At 44.1% G+C, this 20,542-nt stretch overlaps 1 protein-coding gene and 1 pseudogene across 1 annotated transcript; both read right to left on the bottom strand.

Moving 5' to 3' along the window:
• Window positions 1–7,569: 7,569 nt before the first annotated feature.
• Window positions 7,570–8,582, bottom strand: LOC127192244 (olfactory receptor 52B6; the record flags this gene model as incomplete). The annotated part of the gene is made up of 1 exon (XM_051149570.1): window positions 7,570–8,582. A coding segment is annotated over one exon (1,005 nt), but the record flags the coding sequence as incomplete, so codon positions are not given.
• Window positions 8,583–15,956: 7,374 nt separating this feature from the next.
• On the bottom strand, window positions 15,957–18,665 carry LOC127191995 (heterogeneous nuclear ribonucleoprotein A3-like; annotated as a pseudogene).
• Window positions 18,666–20,542: the final 1,877 nt, after the last annotated feature.

Here is a 20,542-nt window from a genome sequence, read left to right as displayed (position 1 = left end):
GATGATAGCCATGTGCCACCATGCCGGTCCTTTTTATTTTATTTTTGATTTTGGGAGTGCTTACCCTTCTTTCTAGGACATAAAGCATTCATCATTAAGTTCAATAGCCCTGAGATAATGGGAAGACACGCTCTTTTTTTACATTTTTATTTTTGACAAGTTCTTACTTTGTTTGTTTGTTTTTTGTTTTTCAAGACAGGGTCTCTCTGTGTAGCCTTGGCTGTCCTAGCCTCGCTTTGTAGACCAGGCTGGCCTTGAATTCATAGCGATCCACCTGCCTCTGCCTCCCCAGTGCTGGGATTAAAGGCCTGCACCACCACCGCCCGGGTCTAAATATTCTTAAAGGCAATAATTTTTTTTAAAATAGCTCTGTTTGTGTTATGAAACTACATAAGGTGACATTTTCCCCTTTTAGTGATATAACTCAACCTCTAAAATTGTTGAGAAATAGACTGCACATAGTAAACTAACTCCTAAGCCAGTGTCAGATTGAATTTCAGTCCAAGCCAGCATTTTTCTAAATCACCACAGGCAATTACTTCTCAAAAAATATTTCCATTCTGGCCGGGCATGGTGGCACATACCTTTAATCTCAGGACTCTGGGAAGCAGAGGCAGGCGGATCTCTGTGAGTTCGAGGCCAGCCTGGTCAACAAAGAAAGTCCAGGACAGTCAAGGCTACACAGAGAGACCCTGTCTCGAAAAAAGAAATTTCCATTCTGAAATAGGTATTTGTGTTTAAAATGCAATGATATGTATCTAATATATTAAATGTAAGGTTAATTTGTATAGGTATATGCCTCGCTGAAAAAAAAACAATGGTAAGATGTCACTTTATTTTTTCTTTCCTTTCTTTCTTTTTCTTTATTTTCTTTCTTTCTTTCTTTCTTTTTCTTTTTCTTTTTTTTTTTTTTTTTTTTTTTTTTTTTTTTTTTTTTTTTTTTTTTTTTTTTTTTTTTTTTTTTGAGACAGAATTTCTCCGTGTAGCCCTGGCTGTCCTGGACTCAACTTTGTAGACTAGGCTGGCCTCAAACTCACAGTGATCTGCCTGCTTCTGTCTCCCACAGAGTGCTGGGATTAAAGGTGTGCACCACCACGACTAATAGTAAAGTATCATTTCTATAATCAATCTGAATATTAGACAATGAGAGGGCAGAAGTTTATCAAAGCTCACGTTTTCACAGGGGCAGTGGAGTGTGTTCTTAGAGTTCAGGAACTGGCCTGTGTCTTCACCTCTGCCTGCAGTGCCATTCACTGTACCATAGAGCGGACTACCTCCTTCACAAAAGACTCTCAGGATGAAAAGAAATGCACTAAAGCATTATTTTTATTTTTATTTTTATTTTTTAAATTTTGTTTTTTGAGACAGGGTTTCTTTGTGTGGCCTTGGTTTTCCTGGAGTCACTTTGTAGACCAGGCTGACCTCGAACTCACAGTGATCCATCTGCCTCTGCCTCCCGAGTGCTGGGATTAAAGGCGTGCGCCACCACGCCCAGCTTATTTTTATTTTAACTTTTTACTGATTCTTTGTGAATTTCACATCATGCATGCCAATTTCACTCATCACCCCCTAGCCTCTTCCCCCACAACCTTTGTACCCTCCCTCTGCCCTTGCAATCCCCCCCAAAAAGGACCTGTGGTTGTATCACAGTGTGTTCCATACATACAATACCCTTTTGTCCACATTTCTTTTTTGATTTCTTTGTTTTTTGTTTTTTTCTTGTTTTTTGAGACAGTGTTTCTCTGTGTAGCCTTGACTGTCCTGGACTCTCTTTGTAGACCAGGCTGGCCTTGAACTCACAGATATCCACCTGCCTCTGTCTCCCCAATGCTGGGATTAAAGGTGTGTGCCACCATGCCCTGCTTGTCCACACTTCTTTACTTGCAAATGTTCATTGCAACGAGTCGTTTGTCTAGTTCGAGGCCTCTGGCTTCTGCTACACTCAATACTGGATCCTCACCAGGACTCCCCTCAGACAGATAGCCGGTTGTTGCCCTGGGTGCTGCCCCTCCCCCAACCAAACAGATTTTATATACACCAGCGCCCCCCCCCTCCGTGTATATGTGTGTGTGTGTGTGTGTGTGTGTGTGTGTGTGTGTGTCTTGAAACCCTGCTGTATCATGCTGGCCTTGTATCATGCTGTCTCAGCTTTCCAAATCCTGGATTACAGGCATGACTACAGTGGTAAACTGAGAGACTCTGTCTTCAGAAGCTTTCTCTCTCTCTCTCTCTCTGTCTCTCTCTCTCTCTCTCCCTCTCCCTCCTCCCTCCCCCCCCCCCCCATGTACCTGTCCTTAGCTCTGTATTAAAACAGCTTCATGATGATCTGTCCTGTGAGAATTCTGGCTTCATCTAAGGTCTGCGAAGAGTCTGCCTCCTACATTTGGCACAGGAAAAACAGTTCCTTTCTATGTCTGAGATGGGGGCGGCCTATCTGAAGTGCAGAGGACGAGGGAGAGGGTAGTGCGTGACGGAGCAGAAACAGGCTGCCCAAGTGCTTCTTATCAAAGAAGCCTTAACAGGTTTGCCGTGACATTTAAAAATGGGAAACCACTGAAAGGATATTTAATGAAATTAAACTTCAGAGTTACACGTTGAAAACTGAATCTGCTACAGTCACAGAAATTAGGAAAAAATTGGAAAGAACTAAATATTAAAATGAGTGCCTATTTATGAAGTATATTCACCCATGGAGGTGTAGCTGAATTTGAGATAGTTAAACCCTGAAAATGGGACAGTGTGATGGGCGTCTGAATTAAGAGGGGAGAGGAAGTAGATGGGATGACTTCTGATATTTAGCACTGAATGTACCAAAAAAAAAAAAAAAAAAAAAAAAAAGCAGAAAGATAGACACGGTTTAGTTCCTAGAATATTTTAGTGGTTAAAAGAATATGGACAAGCTGGGCACAGTGGCACATGTCTGTTATGCCAGAACTTGAGGAGGCAGAGGCAGGCAGATCTCTGTGAGTTCAAGGACAACCTGATCTATAAATTGAGCCAAGGACAGCAAGGCTACACAGAGGAACCCTGTCTAGAAAAAAACCTAAAATAATGTGGACAAATTAATTATTGTATTAGGATAAATTTTAACAAAGAAGTTTACTCCAAACTTTTAAAAAGGATTTTGTTATTGTTAGTATCCATCCTTCCTTCCTTCTTCCATTTCTCCGTCCCTCCCTCCTTTCATCACCTGAGAACATATATTCTCATCCCTCCCCTAACTTTTTGTCCTTGATCATGTTTAATGACATGAAAGCACAAGAAACATAAGTTGGCGATTTTCACTATTGATCTTAGTTAAAAGACCAAGTTGGGACTTTCTCTGATGTGATTTTGTTAATTAAGGGTCTTCAGAAAATGAAAAGACATATACATATGATAGCCAAGTAGTGAGACAGACTTTCTGATAGGCAGACAGACAAGGGAGGAGGCCAAGAATAGGTAATAAAAATGGTGGACTTTCAAAATGGCTGCCAATGATGTGCTGGCTCAGTAAAGTCAAGGTTGTGAGCCAATCAGCCATCCTGTCTTTCTTCAGATTAATGAAACCTAAATGAGGGGAAGAAAATCCTTTAGAAATTTAAAAAAACTCCCAGTCCTCAAGAAGCTGGGTTTTAGCTTCCTGCCCTGCCCCCTCTAATAAAACCCTTTCTACAACTGCTGATTCTGTCTCCTGCTGTTTGCTGTATTTTTGATTTCTCCCCTGATACCTGTTGCAGTTAGCTCTTTAACTGGCAAAGAACAGAAACCCAATCAAAACCCCTACATGGAGCTGCAGGTAGTGGCACACACGCCTTTAATCCCAGCACTTGGGAGGCAGAGGCAGACGGATCATTGTGAGTTCGAGGCCAGCCTGGTCTACAAAGTGAGTCCAGGACAGCCAGGGCTACACAGAGAAACCCTGTCTCAAAAAACCAAAACAAACAAACAAACAAAACCAACCAACCAAGCAAAGAAACAAAAACCAACCAAACAAAAACCCTCCACGGCAACAGATATACATACAGAAAGGAATTTATTTTTTGGTTTACAGAGAATGGAAAGGCCATATTTGCAGGGTTCGGGGCCAGGGGCAGCAGGTTTCTGGTTGGGGAGAGGAGATGCAGCTGCTCGAGGCCAAAGGCTGATTTGAACACAATTCCCTCCTGGTGCGTCATTCACATAAAAATGGAGGCAAATGTGATTTACTCAAGTCCTCTCTTTAAATGGTAGCCTTAGCATACAAAACAAACAAGCAAAATCTCACAGAAGCATCGAGAATATTTAATCAAAAACATAGCTAAGGACTGAGGCAAGCTGGGAAACATTTTAAATAATCATCTCATTTCTCTTTCTAAATAGGAGAGGAAACCTGAGAAGCATCTGGAATCGGAGGAAGCAGGACTCAACCAGTAAGTAGGGAAAGCTGAAGTGTGAGCTCTGAGAAAAATTAAATCCTCAGAATCGGCTACTCTGGGTGGATTTTAACGTATTTTATTAATTCATGCAGTCTTTCCATTGTTGAATTCTCCCTCCACCCCCACCCCCACCAAACCACCATGAGAGCCCATTTTCCACCCACTAAGAACACAACAATTCCAGGCATGCTGGTGCATGCCTTTGATCTGGGAGGCAGAGGCAGGTGGATCTCTGACTTTGGGCCAGCCTGGTCTACAAAGTGAGTTCTAATCCAAAAAGAAGAGGAAGAGGAGGAGAAGGAGGAAGAGGAGGAAGAAGAGGAGGAGAAGGAAGAAGAAGAGAAAGAAGAAGAGGAAGAGAAAGAAGAGGAAGAAGAAGAGGAGGAGGAGGAGGAAGACAGACAATGACAGATGAAGATGCTGAAAAACTGGGACCTTTATACACTGCTCATAGAAATGTAATATGATGTAGTCATATTAGGGTTATATTTGTAATTGTTTCAAGCCAGGGCCAGGATGGCCTTGATCTCCTGATCCTTTCAGTCTTCATTTTTCAAGTGCTTGCTTGCAGCATTCTGTCCAGTCTCACAAAGTGGAAATGCGAGCTAGAATGTAGATGAACCTTAAAATCATTATGCTAGGTGAGAGTCAGTCACAGAATACATAAAAACTAAACAAAGCAGAACAAAACAAAAAAAACCCAAACAAACAAAAACCAATTTTCTGTGATTCCTTTTATATGAAATATCCAGAATACATACTCCCTAGGAATGGTAAGTGGATTCCTGTCTGTGTGTGACATGGGAGACAGCAGAAACAATTGCTAAAATAGTACCACTGGAAACGAGCTAATGATACTGCTCTAAAATTAATGTGGCAATAGGTAGCTTACATAATAAGATTTGCAGAAATATCTTATTATGTAAGCTATATGCATATGCTTCTTATATGCAGAGATAAAAAAATGCAATTACTTATATAGAGTGCTTTGAAAAACCAGTTGTGTGGAATGGAGAGATGGAGAATGCCTGTTGCTCTTGCTGATTACCTGGGTTCATTTATAAGTGATGACACCGGAGAAAGTACTGAACTAGACCACTCTGTGGGCAGAGAGAAAGTTGTACTGGGCTTCAAACTGCCAAGGCCTTTTCAGGTGGGGACAACATGGCGGAAAAGCCAGTAGATTTTATGACAGTCAGCAGGGTGAAGAAGGGATCTGAGCTGATACAGGATGTCAAATTAATCCTGGACTAGGTGCCCATGGCAGGGGTAGTTGACTTCTGGTGGCAGGTTTCCTCCTCCTGGAGGAAAAGTTGGGAGTCCTGTCAAAGATCTCGAATGCAGAACTTGGTCCTCCTCACTCCTTTACAGCTCTCTGCCTCACATAGGAAGAATCCTAATGGAATTCTCTCTAAATTATATTGTCATTACCTCAAGGATGTGGAGAACTATGGCGGAGAAGAAAAGGTGGCAAGGGAACTGTAGATTCACTGTTTACTGTGCTGTGACTATATTGTGTTTGCATTGTTCTCATTTCTTTAGAGATGAGTAGTGCATCTGGGGCTTAAGTCCATATCTGTCACCTCTCACAAGTTTCTGTCCGTATACACAGATTATAATGTCATTGCTTACCAAGATGGCTATATGTACTTGGTGCAGAAGCGGATGGACAACTACACATGTTCCACCTCAGGCTGCCATTGAGCGGGGTTCATAGCCGTTAGTGTTAGCAGGCAGAGGTATGTAAGCCATGGTCTTCTGTAGATCCTGTGTCAGATAGGAAAATATTCAAGACCTGAGAACTCTCTCGAAGAATGACTGGAAAAATACAGTGATGCCAAATTCTTTACTAGACATTTGCATTAGTGTATATCTATATTTATACTAAGCATTTGAAGCAGGTTGCCATGCTTTGAGGTGATGGGGCCGGGGAAATCCTTGCAAAGTAAACTTTCCCAGAGAACACACAGCTTACATGGGAGTTAAGTTCTGTTTTTTTTTTTTTTTTTTTTTTTTTTTTTTTTCTTAAGACAGGGTTTCTCTGTCTAGTCTTGGCTGGCCTGGACTTGCTTTGTAGACCAGGCTGATCTCGACCTCACAGAGATCTGCCTGCCTCTGCCTCTCCAAGTGCTGTTGTTACAGGCGTGCACCATGCCCAGCTAAATGGGAATTAAGGCACATGCATAAAACAGTTACTAATAAGACAAGAAATAGAGCCAGGTGCAGTGGCACACGCCTTTAATCCCAGCACCTGGAAGGCAGAGGTAGGTGGATCTCAGTGAGTTCAAGGCCAGCCTGGTCTACATACATAGTGATTTCCAGAGCAGCCAAGGCTACACTGTGAGACCTTATGTCAAAAAAACCCTCAAAAACCAAAAATGAAACAAAGAAAATTGCTCTAGATAAAAAGCAAGACACAGTGCCAGGAGTGATGGTGCACGCCTTTAATCCTAGCACTCGGGAGGCATAGGCTGGTGGGTTGCTATGAGTTCTAGGCCAGCCTGGTCTGCAAAGTGAGTCCAGGACAGCCAAGGCTACAACAGAGAAACCCTATCTTGGGCGGGTGGGGGAAGTGGCACACAGTCTCTGAGATGTGAACTATATTTTTAAGGATGAATTAGTCAGTCTTGGGCTAAAATTTAGAGTGAGTTGTTTTCCATCTCAGGAGGCTAGGCTAGTGTTAATAATAATTACTGATAAGTGACCAAGTTATTAAAACACACATCAGTGCTTATTATATTTATTTAGCAAGTAAATGCTACAGAAATCCAAAGATATTTGGATGTGACAGTTCTCTTGGGTGACCGTAAGGAGTATGTTGAACCAGCACATAAATGCCAAAACTACAGAGATATAATTAAGATAATATTAAGGAGCAACTCAGATTGATGCTGAGTGAACTCCTGTGTAATTGGTGAACTCAGAGTAAATTATCATGCTGCCCTGTTACTGAGATAGTAGGGGAGGTGACCACACATTTGAGAACTATGAGAGAGTAGAATGGGCACTACTGTGGTTTTCTAAGAAAAAGCAACCAGAGATTGTCTTGAGTAGGTGACATTTTTGTATAAGTGGGACATACGTGAGAATCAACTAGAAAGTGTAGATGTGAGGGTGCAGGGATCACAGGGCATTTGATAAATACAGAAAAGGAGCCAATTGAGGCCAAATTGTGGGCATTCATTTAAATTCCTTGGTAAGACTTGCAAACATTTGCTTAGCTCCTTCCAATATCTGCTTTGTCCTTACTCCATAAATCACAGGGTTGAGCATAGGTGGGATAACCACATAGAGGTTGGCCAGCAGGATGTGGACATAACGTGGGATGCGCTTCCCACCAAACCTGTAGGCAAAGACAGAGAAGAGGGCGGGGATATAGAACAGCAGGATGACACAGACGTGAGATCCACAGGTACTCAGGGCCTTGGCCCGGGCTTCTTGGGAAGAAAGGCGGAATACCGCATGGAGGATGTGGGCATAGGAAACAGCGATAAGAACGATGTCCAGGCCCGTGGAGAGAAGAGCAGCTGCCAGCCCATACCAGACATTGATGGAAATGTCAGAACAGGATAGACGGGCGATACCCATGTGCTCACAAAATGTATGTTGAATGACATTGATCCGGCAGTAGTGCAACCGCTTGAGGAGAAAGATGGATGGGAACATGATTATGAAACTGCGGGTCAGGGTAGCAGCAGCGATCTTTGCCATGACCTGCCTCGTCAGGATGGCGGTGTATCGCAGAGGAGAGCAGATGGCCACGTAGCGGTCAAAAGCCATGGCCAGCAGGACAGCAGAGTCAGCCACGAAGAGGAAGTGGATGAAGAACATCTGAGTCAGGCAGCCGTCAAAGGAGATGTGGCTGGAACCTAGCCAGAAATTGGCCAGGGTCTTGGGCATGGTGGAGGTCGAGAGCAGGACATCAGCGCTGGCCAGCATGGACAAGAATATGTACATGGGCTCGTGGAGGCTTGGCTGGGAGAGGATGACACAGATTAGAATACCATTGCCTACCAGGGCAGTCACGTACATAGTACAGAAGGGGATGGACAGCCACACATGTAGGTGCTCCAGCCCAGGGATGCCGGTGAGCAGGCAGCCTGCCGTGCGAGTGTCCGAGATGTTCACAGCAGCCACGCTGCTAGCAGGTAAGACAGCCATGACTTTCCAGAGAGCCTGTGCCATAGAAAGAAAATACAATCAGACGTGGACCACGCTTAGCAGGGGGTAAGCAGGCTTGTAAACAGACACAGACTGGCTTATGCTCACGTCCCTCCAACAAACGAGGGCTCAGCACACAAGCTATGTACACACAGTCCCACGGAGTGTGCCCAGAGCGCACCACTGCGGCCTTCCTCACAGATCACCTGTGCATGCTCATTCAGCAGCTCCGTCCAGCTGCCAGACATTCAGGAAACTACCAAGTTGAGACATGTTGAGCGCGTTCTGCATGGCACCAGCATCTAGGACATTGAGAGCAACCTCTAGAGCTGCTGATAAGTCAGAGGTGGACGTAAACTATCAACTTCTAAATACATGGTAAAAACCCAAAAACCGTTAACAGGCCTGAGAGATAGCTCAGTGGTTAATCGCACTCCTTGCTCTTGCTGAGGACCAGGGTTCGATTCCTATGTGTATGATGTTTTTCGTTTGTTTGTTTGTTTTTTTTGGTTTGGTTTTTTTGGTTCCTCTGTGTAGCCTTGACTGTCTTGGTCTCGCTTTGTAGACCAGGCTGGCCTCAAACTCACAATGATCCGCCTGCCTCTGCCTCCCAAGTGCTGGGATTAAAGGCATGCGCCACCACTGCCTGGCTGTGTATGACAGTTTACAACCATCCATAACTCCATTTTCAGGGGATAGTATACTCCCTTCTGTCCTCTGCTGGCACTAGCACACATATGGTGCACTTTAACCATATGTGCACTAAAACATTTCTACATATAAAATAAAATTTTAAACAAGTAGAAGAACATCTAATTCTTGTGTTGACTGAGAAGCTTTATTATTTTGAAAACACGTCCATGTGTGATGAAAAATCAACACTGTCTAATTTGTACTTTTTTTTTTTTGTGGGGTGATAGTGGTGGGGTTTGAGAGAGGGTTTCTCCGTGTAATGGCCCTGGCTGTCCTGAAACTCACTCCGTAGACCAGGCTGTCCCTGAACTCACAGAGATCCACCTGCCTCTGCCTCCCTAATTCTGGGATTAAAGGTGTGCACCACCACTGGCTAGGAGGAAGTGTTTGTTTAATTTGTACCTGTTTTATTTCCAACAGTTTTATTTTATTTATAACTGGATGTTATTTGTAAAAGAAAAAAAAAAGTTTGACTGGGCAGTGGTGGCACAAGACTTTAATCCCAGCACCAGCACACTGGAGGTAGAGGCAGGCAGATCTCTGAGTTCAAGACCAGTCTGGTCCACAAAGCAAGTTTCAAGTCAGCCTGTCTTGAAAACACAAGGGGAAAACGAAGTTCTTATAGAAATTGGGATTCTAAACAGTGAGTTGTATTTCTTTGTTTGTGTGTGTGTGTGTGTGTGTGTGTGTGTGTGCGCGTGTGTGTGTGTGCCTGAGTGTACTTCTGTGAACTTTGTGAGTGGTTGGTGTCCCTGGCAGCCAGAAGAGGGTATCAGATCCCCTGAAACTGGAGTTAGAATTGAGAACCTCTGTGTGAGTGCTATGGATTGAACTCATGTCCTCTGGAAGAACAGCCAGTGCACTTGACATCTCTCTAGCTCCCAAAGTTTTTGCTTGTTGGCTGGTTTGTTTGTTGTTTTTTAAATATGGGTGATGAGAATCAGAGTCAGGTCCTCATGGTAGCACAGGAAACACTTTACCAATGGAGCTATCTCCCTAGCTCGTATTTTCCAGATTCTTAAGATGAGCATAATTTGTTGGCATAATATTAAATTAACATTTATCTACCAGGTGGTGGTAGCAGGGGCCTTTAATCTCAGCATTAGGGAAGCAGAGGCAGGTGGATCTCTGAGTTCAAGGCCAGCCTGGTCAACAGAGTGAGTTCCAGGACAGCCAAGGCTATACAGAGGAACAACAAAACAAAACAAATGAACTTTTCTCTGTGTTGCCATCAAATCATCTGGCATGCTTCCAGTCCCTTGTGTGGTTTGTACTGTGGTACTTATACCCAGTGCAGGAAAGGAGGTGTGTTGTCATGTTTCTGCCGGCCATCAGCAGCAGGGAACTGGTGAATTCTTTGGTCTGAATACAAACCTGCTGACCTAGAAAATATGGGCTGACGGATAGCAATCTCTGCTAGACTCAGCTGCGGAGCCTGACCACGCATGTGAGGACTGTGCTTTTCTCCTTATGGAGTCTAGATGTGCTGACGTCTGCCGGCACTGTAAACTTTTTTTTTTTCTTTTTTTCTTTTTGGTTTTTCAAGACAGGGTTTCTCTGTGTAGCCTTGACTGTCCTGGACTCTCTTTGTAGACCAGGCTGGCCTTGAACTCGCAGAGATCCTCCTGCCTCTGCCTCCCGAGTGCTGGGATTGAAGGCGTGCGCCACCACCACCCGGAAGGCAGGCACTGTTAACTTTTCATTATTTATTGATTTCAACTGCACCGGCCCCGAGCATGCTCAGACTTCAGTTGAGTCTAACGGCTTCACCCTCAGCTTAGAGAGGCAGGATACAAAGAAAAGGCCAAATTTACTCAATGCCTTAGCTGTGTATTAGGTTCCTCAGATGCTCCTCAATCCTCTTAAATTATTAAAAAAAAAATCAACTCTCTGAATTCTGCTTCCCCCTTTTTTATTATATGTATCTGTGTGGCTGTATGCCATATGTGTGCGTGTGCACATGAAGGCCAAGAGAGTGCTGGATTGTGACAACTGAAGTTACAGTTGGTTGTGAGTGCCTGACATGGATGCTGGACCCGGAACTGAGGTCCTCTGAAAGAGCAGTGTGCACTCTTTGTTGACAGGCTGTTTCTCTTGCCCTTCCCCCCAAACCTTTTACATGTAATACTTACCTGTTTATGCACACACGCTTTTACTAGTTTCTCCCTTCAAACTTGTGTGCCAGTGAATCTTTTCCCTTCCTCCCCTGCAGCATCCTGTCTTTCCTGTTTCCTCTACTTCCATTATCTTATTTGAGAAAGTCTAGGCTTCTTACGCAGAAACATTTCTCTCAGCCCCAGAGTGACTGAACTAGGCAGTCCCTAATACTCCTGTATTCATATGCTCTCCCCACCGTTGCCACCCCACCTCCCTTCTTTCTCCTCTCTTAACGCAGTCGTAAGTTTTCAGCTGTACTCTATGGTTTGCTCCCGAGTCAGCACCAGGTCATCCTCACTGATGTCTGCCTTAGAATTTCTAGTGGGGAGGGGAGTATTGAGAGGACAAGAGACTGTGCGTCCCCCTCACTCAGCCAAGTTCATAGTGAGGAGAACACCCATGCTACCATAGGACTGGCGGGTTTATGATCACAGTCTCTTCCGTTCTAGTCTGTGCTTGATGTCATTTGAGCTTGCTCTGCCCACAGTGTCCTGGCCATCGCCCCTCACTGCTGGTGGCCACCCTGTGGTGTCATCAGCACCTGTACCATCCTTCTTCTCAACCTCGATGCTGGCTCTTCCTGCTGAACAAAGAGCCTCATAGCCCTGAGCTCCCTGTGCCTCCCTCTCTATTCCAGTGATCTCTGCACCCCAGTTCAGGTATCCATTGTCCCACACCTCAAAACTGCCCAGCAAGTCTAGCAACCTCACCTTCAAGGTCCATCAAGCAAACCTTTCTCTCAGGCCCTCTCTTTTCTTATGCCCAACACTACTGTGCTCTGATCCCTCCTGTAGCATCGGAACTGCTTCGCCCTTGCAGTGCATCTCCTCTCCCTAAACATTTCACTCAGAGTAGAATCAGAACAGAGGTAAACACCTCAGAGGGAAATAATGTAGACAACAGATTTAATTCTCTTTCTCTTAGCTCTGGGCTCCCATTCTGCCAGCCTGAGATCCAAAGTAAGGGACGGGTATGCTCCTGACACCAGTGACCGCTTATCCTGGCTGCTTCCCTGTGTCCTCTTGTGGGCTGTAGAGTCACGCCTGATAACTGCATATATCTCATCTATTACAAAATGTAAGCAGTTACTGGAACCTCTCTGTCAGCCTCTTATTTCTTGTTGCTGTCTTAACCAATGCAGGTGAAACTTTCCTTTCTCCTCTTTTCTAAGCCTGAGTATAGCCGCCCTCCTCCCTTGTAAAAATTCAGTCAAATGGGCACAACCTGATTTGTTTTTGTTTTCCCTATATCCTGGCTGTCTTCCTCCATCCTTAACAAAAGTTAATATTTTTTGGCATATGAATGTATAGGCACAAATGCCACAGTGCTCACGTGGAGGTCAGAGGACAGCCTGCAGGAGTTGGTTCTCTCCTTCCACCATGTGGGTCCTCATGAGTAGCTCAGGCCTTCCGGTTTGACAGCAATCACCTTTCCCCACTGAGCCATCTCACTGCCCCCTTCTCCCTCTTTAATTCTCTTCTTTTGACTAGAAAAAAAATCCTTCTACTGTCCTCTCCTTCACCTGACCATACATGTGTCCAGCTTGGCCTGTGTCCTCACTGAATGGTTTACGGCACCTTCCCTTTGCCCTCTGCTCTTCCTCCGTGGCTAATGGGAGAACCTTTGTGACATTTATGATTTTTCTCAGGAGCTAAGGAGCAGCTATGCACCTATCTCTCCATCCTCATTTGAAATGTATCCCCCCTCCAACCCAGTCCAGGAAAACAGCTCACTCCAGCCACCTTTTCCCCTACGCCCACCCCTCCTTGAGAAGCACCACAGACTCCGGCATTTATGCAATGTTTTCTCATTCTTTCCTCTGTCTTAATACTTCCCTTCACCCTAGAGTCAAGACTTACCTCCCCCTGTGGCACCGTCTTAGGCAGCTTCTCAGTTCCACTCTTCAGCCTTAGCTCAGGCATCTTAAATATACGAATCCAGCCTTGGGCTTACCTCACACAGTGTTTATCCTCTCCTTCCCTTGGGAGAAGTTAATTCTCCTGTTTTTGTGTATCCCTCCCTTGCATAGTCTCAGCCACCTCTTCCACCATTTGGGTCAGTCTGCGGCCATGCCACTTAGCACAGGTATCCGATGAACACCACAGAATGCTTTTGATAAGACAGGCCAAGCGCATGAGTGGAGAGGGACCTGATAAAAATCCAGGCTCTTGGCTCCACTGCTGTTGTTTTGAAGCTTTGCTTACTTTTTTTTTTTTTTTTTTTCAATTTTACTCTTTTTCCTGACTTCAAACTTCAATTCGACTTTTTTTTTTCCCCCTCGCAATTATCCTTCCTGAAGCATTTTCTTCCAGGGCTTTTCTCAGTCACTTTCCTTGTGGTTTTCTAAGCCCTAGCTTATCTTTTGAGGCAGGATAGAAAGTCAGGAAAAACTGGGAGTGCCATGGGGAGGAAAAGGAGCTCTCAACTCCAGAGTCTGGCTGAAGTTTCGTGCCCACCAAGAGTCAAGTATTTCAGTACCATTAACAAAACTGGCTATGAAGGTTACTTGCCCTAGAGATAATTCTCATTTCTGTAGGCATACTTTCAAATAAGAATGTTAAAACAGAGCCAGGCATGGTGGCGCATGCCTTTAATCCAAGCACTTGGGAGGCAGAGGCAGGCAGATCTCTGTGAGTTCAAGGCCAGCCTGGTCTATAGAGCAGTTCCAGGACAGCCAGAGCTGTTAAACAGAAAAGCCCAGTTTTGAAAAGCAAAACAAAACAAAACAAAAATCTAGCCCTTAGATAGAGAGGCTGGAGAGACAGCTCAGCAGTTAAGAGTACTGTCTGCTTTTTCAGAGGTCTTGAGTTCAATTCCCTGTAACGACTTGTTGGCTTACAACAATCTATAATGCGATCTGGTGCCCTTGAAAGAGAATTTTTAATTAGCATTAAAGCAACCAGAACAGCAGAGCTCTCTAACTCATAAGCCCAAATAGTTGAGATGCAGGTCGGCAGGTTTGCTAGCCCAAGGCCCCAGATGATAAGTCACAAAGAATGCGGAGCTAGGAGACAAAGACCTATTGAGTGTTCCAGGGACCGGCTGGCCGTAAAAGATAGGGAGGGTACACAAGGACAAAATCACGAGAGAAACAGGTACCGGACATGGTTGAGTGAGTAATGAGCCAAGACCCCTCATCCGATCTTATGGTGTTTGCTTAATCCCCCCTTGAGGCCCGCACACAATGTTCCAGGTTTGAGTTTAACCAGATGTGTCGTTAGCTCAGATAAACATCTGCCCTCGGGTTCCTAGAAAAACAGGAACCAAGGACTGTTCCTGTGAGATTAAGTCTGACCTTACCCCAGATCTGCCTACGAAATTTGCTGATGTTCAAATGTTTAAAACAACCAATCGCGTGTGGCCACGCCAAAACTTCCCGCTCCCCCCGACCCTTGACCATATAATCCCTAAGCTCCTGGGCTTCTGAGTCGACCCCTCTGTCTCCTGCATGAGATACATGTCGACCCAGAGCTCCACCGATAAACTGCCTCATGTGTTTACAGCAAGACGGTCGTTTGTGTGTCTTTGGGTGCGTGCCATCCCGAGGCTTGAATGAGGGTCTCCCTTCGGGGGTCTTTCACCCTCTTCTGGCATGCAGGTGTACATGCAGCCAGAGCACTGTATTCATAATAATAATTACAATCAAAACCAACAGCCAGCCTGGATAATGGCTCAACAGTTGAAAGTGCAAATCACTTTATCACAGGGTTAGAAATTCAAATACCTACTTTTAGCTGCTCACAGACACCTGCAGCTGCAGCTTCAAAAGACCAGAAGCCTCTAAAGTCACCTGTGCATATATACTCACACTGACACATATTTTATTTTATTTTTGAACTTTTGAGATATTTTTCATTTGAATGTAATCTTAATGCTATTAAATTCACAAATATGCTATTTTTTTTATTACCCAATCCTAATTATCTAAAACACACATTGCAAACATACAAATATCTATTCTCTCCACATGGCAGTGCCCATTCATCATGGTTTTGGAAATGTGGGGAATAGATTCCCCTTCAATTGCAAGTCAGTAGGCGTTTCTTTACAGTTAACTTTAGCAAAATTCATACAAAATAGTAATTAACAATGATCTTCTTTACTTGTTAAATTACAAGGAAACACCTTCGAAACTGAATTTTGTTAAAGTTTTTGTACTAAAATGTAGAAAACCTGAATTACACAAATATTGAAAAGTTAAAAATTCCTTAAGTTTTTATTGCTGGTACCACTACCACAATTTATAGGGTATACAATATACCTGATGTAATGAAAGAAAAAGAGAAAGACAAAGCTGCAACAGATAAAAAAACCTCAGGAATGTCATCTAATTGACACTCCATTGCATTAATCATTGGCTGCACTGGTTGCAAACTGTGGCTATGACGTCCTGAACAAGACGGGTTTCCTGTTGAAGCTGCAGTAACTTTTCTGACTATGGATCATCGCTCCTTCTGTGGCAGATTTTTACAGCTCCTCTAATGCATTTGGGACGACTGTCTCAAAGTCACCTGCAGCTTTCCTGACAACTCCTCGCTCTCTCTCGTGCTAAGAACTGTAGCCTTTTTCTGTTTTTATTTTTATTTTTTTGAACCTTCCGCTACCATCGATACCACTTCCACCACCAGATCTATAGCCACCACCATAGGGACTGCCTGAGCTTCTTCCACCAGAACTGCCCCCCTTCATGGGTCCATAATTTGATTGCTGTTGTCCGCTATAATTTCCAAAGTCATTATAGTTCCCACCACCACCATAGTTACTGCCACCAAAATTTCCTTCTTCACTGTAACCATCATATCCTCCTCCTCCACCATATCCACCACCTTGGTTTCCATATCCTGGTCCACCACCACCATAGCCTCCTCTACTACTGTAACCAGGACCTCCACCTTAGTTGCCATCATCACCTCCAAATCCACTATATCCACCATCACCACCTCTGTAGCTACCTCTGCTGCCACCACCTCCACCACATCCTCTTCCACCAAAGTTGCCTCCACCACCTCCAAAGTTTCTACCATGGCCCATAAAGTTGCCAGATCCACCTCCACGACCTCTCTTGATCCAGCAGACTGCATCTCTTGTTTAGAAAGAGCCTTTTTCAGTTCACAGTTATGCCCAATAATAGTGTGGTGTTTCTGAACAGCAATTTTATCAACTGTGTCATGACCATCAAAAGTTACAAAAGCAAAGCCTCTCTTTTTTCCACTCTGCCTGTCTTCTATAACTTCTATGCTTTCCGTCTTGCCATACTTTTCAAAGTAGTCTCTCAGATTATATTCTTCTGTATCTTCTTTAATACCATCAACAAAAATATTCTTCACCATTAAGTGGGCACCAAGCTTTACAGAATCCTCTCTAGAAACAGCTCTCTTTGGTTCCACCACATACCATCAACCTTGTGTGGCCGAGCACACATTGCAGCATCCACCTCTTCAACACTAGAGTAGGTCACAAAATCAAAGCCCCTGGATCGTTTTGTTTGGGGATCTCTCATTACCACACAGTCTGTATGCTGCGGACCGTCTCAGTCGGGTATAGGTCCTTGAGGTCGGGAGTTCTAGAAGTGTCAGTGGGCAAAGATAGGCAAGTGACAAACAGACAAACCAGAGGTAGTGTTTGCATCTGAGTGTATTTTGCATACAAGCAAGCTAGGTTTTTATACATTTTTTTTTTGAAACTGGAGTCTTTATGTGGTTATACTATTTTTCCATACAATTCAAAATACAGGATGCAGTGTAATAATGTTGTCATCAATCTTGAACAATCATTCATAAGCCATTAGATTGGTATCAGTGCATATGCCCTCTTTATCAAAGGTCAATGTTCTCTCATTATGCTAAACCTCTGTGAGTCAGGACAGTTTTGTTTTGTTTTGTTTTCTTCTTAGCTCTTCTGTCACTATCTGGAGTTTTCTTAAACACCTTATATGTAAGTCATAATATAAGCTATTTACTGGCGACTAATTCTCTTTTATTAACAAGTGGAATGGAACTGGAACTTAGTGGTAAACTTGACTGAATGACCTTTAGCTGCAGTTTCAAGTCAAGGGTTACCTAGGAACACAGTTACGTCTGAAAAGTTCTTTGATAAGAAAAGTAAAAACAAAGCCAGAAACAGTCAGGATGTTCCAAAACAAATGAGTGCAAAGAGGAGGGAGGCTGCAATTAGTTACTCCTGGCAGGAACATCAGACCCATTTCCAGGAGGCTCTCCCTTGGGTAGGGGTCATTGCTTCGGGTTCTGTAGTAACTCTTGTCACACAGACTCCACTGGAGGGGTTGTGACATCTGTAAGTGTACCCCATTTCTCAAAATATTCTCTTAAGCTATCATCTGTGCTTTCAAAGCTTAGACCATCAATAAACAGCTTCCTCAGCTGTTCTGGTTCCTTTAGATCATGGCCCTCCTCCCCCCTCCCTCAATCCCCCCCTTTCCTCCGTGGGGGCAGCAAAGTCATGCTGGTGGCGACCAGGTGGCCAGTTTTACCTCCATTTTCAGACCCCCTTTTTGTTTTTAAAAGAAGCCCATCTGATACTTTCCTCTGTGCCTCTCTTTTAGCCCTGTGTTTAAATCTATGTGAAAATGCCTTACTAATAAACTCTAACTCAGCTTCATACTGATTGGTTCTGAAATCCTTTTCTGAGGTGAAGTCAAGAATCTCATCTTCACACCCTAGCCTCCCCCCACCCCCACCTCCACCCTGGGCGGGCCTTGCTTACCCGGTGGTTGTAAGTCTCCCCTCACCCCCTAGGAAGCTATCAATACTGGCCTGCTGCCAGCAATTTAATTCAGGCCCCTCAGTTCTCCACTCTCAGTCAAAGACATCACTGGTAACAATCAGTTCCTGTCTGGAAAGTTGCTCTCATAGAAAGTCTGCCTGGTAACCAGCCAGCCACTGGTGCTATGCCCTGCCTCAGTTTCCCCAGTTGATGTCGAAGCTGGCCTTCCATATCTGAACATGTTTCTGTGCACAGGCACTTGGTCGAGTGTCTTCTTCAGTCACTCTGCATTTCTTTGAGGCTTGGTTTTTCTCTGCATCTAAGGCTTGCATTTTCTCAGCGCGAATCTAACAAGCTGCAACAATCCTCCTGTCTCTGTTGCCCTTCGAGCTGGGATTATCAGTGTGTACTGCTACTTGGCTTGCTATGTGGCTGCTGCAATCTTAACTCTGGTCCTCATGTTTGCGTAGCAAATACCCTTAACCTCTGAGCCCTCAACCCGAGATTCTGGTTACCTGCTGTCCCTGCAGCCATGCCTGTCTTACATGTCCATCATTTTTTCTTTATTCCCTGCAGCCACACACATAAATAAATGTAATAAAATGCTATTATATTCTAAGGATACTGCCAAGCTTAGCAGTCTGAGTGATGGTGGTAAAAGATGTGACCAAGGGGCATTTTTTAAAAAAAAGCAAAAAACATAAAAACAAAACAGCGTCTAGAAAAAAATCTGTTTGCATATCTGAAGTTCAGGTACAGCTCAGATTGAGTCAGGTTTCAAGGGGATGAGGTAAAGGTCAGGCTGGCACATGTTCACTTTCAGCTTTCAGGTTGGTTTGTAGAGTTTCTAAGTCCCAAAGTGGACATATTCCTGTTATACTGATGTTAAGTTGCCCGCATGATGTTGATTTGACTGAAAAAAAGTTTTTTGTTTTGTTTTTTTCCTCATTGATGTTTTTCTTTTTTTCAATTTTGGCAATTAATCAAAGATTTGATCTAGAAGTCAGCTTTGAAAATGTTGTATTAAAGAAAGGGGGTTTTTGTTTTGTTTTGTTTTGTTTTGTTTTGTTTTGTTTGAGACAAGATTTCTCTCTGTAGCCTTGGCTCTTCTGGAACTCTCTCTGCGGACCAAGCTGGCCTCAAACCCACAGAGATCTGCCTGTGTCTGCCTCCCTGAGTGCTAGGATTAAAGGGTATGCTGCTGCCACCTAACAAGAAAGAGTTTTTTGCTTTTTTTTTTGTTGTTGTTGCTTGTTTTTTTGAGACAGGGTTTCTCGCTGTTAGCCTTGCCTGTCCTGGACTTGCTTTGTAGGCCAGGCTGGCCTTGAACTCACATCAATCTGCCTGCCTCTGCCTTTCAAGTTCTGGGATTAAAGGCATACGCCACCACACCCAGCAAGAAAGAGCTTTAACTAGGATAAATTTTGATCTATTTATTCTGTCTTGGTCTGAGGTTTTGATGTTACCAAAAGTTAAGTGTTTAAGAATTAGAGAACCAATATTATTTTTTCCCTTCTCTATCTTATTTTGTAACTCCACAAAATTATAGCCACATCATCTGCGAGAAGGTAGGCACAGAGGTACACAACTTCAAACCCAAAGTATATGGCATGTATGGAGCCCCTGAGGGTTGCTGCAATGGCCGTGCAGAGAGCATTTGCTGGGTTGAAATCCTCCTGGGACTCTCTTCTCCCAAGAAGAAAACTCCTGGCAGAGCTGAGGCTACACTGGGGTCTCACTGTTTCTCAGCCTTTGGGATCTCAGGCCCTCACCAGCTATACCCTTGGGATGGGTGTCTGTGCAATCCCCAGTTCATTGATGTGGTTCGTGTGTGTGGTCCCTGAGGCCTGTAGACTCAGAGTGGGCCCCTCTGAAGGCCTAGAAAGAAGAATAAGAGGCTTTCCTCTAAACAGTGCTGTTTCTCTTTGTGCTTTAGTCCCCATCAAGGGCCTGGGGTTTGGGAAGTGTTGGGTTTGGACGGAGCAGGCAAGATTGGCAAGCCGAAGCTAACGTGAAGTTCTGGAGACTAAGCAGTGAGTGGAAGAGGAACAAGAGACACAAGGAATGGGCCTAGTCTAGTTCCTGTAAGTCTTCTAGGCTGGGGGTCAACTTGCAAGGTATCCAAGAATGGGATGACACCAGATAAGCATGGTAGAGGAACAGTGAGGCTGGACGGAGAGTCTGGACCCGGGAGGTTGGACCCTGATACGGGCTCTGAGGATTTTATCCATTTTGAGGGTTTCTAACATCCATGCATATTAGGATATGGCTGAGATGATGAAAATGTTACATAATAATTTGCTATTTATTAAAATTTAAAATTTCAGTGTGTGCGTGCGTGCGTGTGTGTGTGCGTGTGTGTGTGTGTGTGTGTGTGTGTTACAGGTGTCACAGCAAGCCTATGGAGGCCA

This window comes from Acomys russatus, chromosome 7, assembly GCF_903995435.1.
Source record: "Acomys russatus chromosome 7, mAcoRus1.1, whole genome shotgun sequence".
NCBI lineage: Eukaryota > Metazoa > Chordata > Mammalia > Rodentia > Muridae > Acomys > Acomys russatus.
Note: the sequence above shows the minus strand (reverse complement) of the source record. Positions and strands in the feature narration are given on the sequence as shown.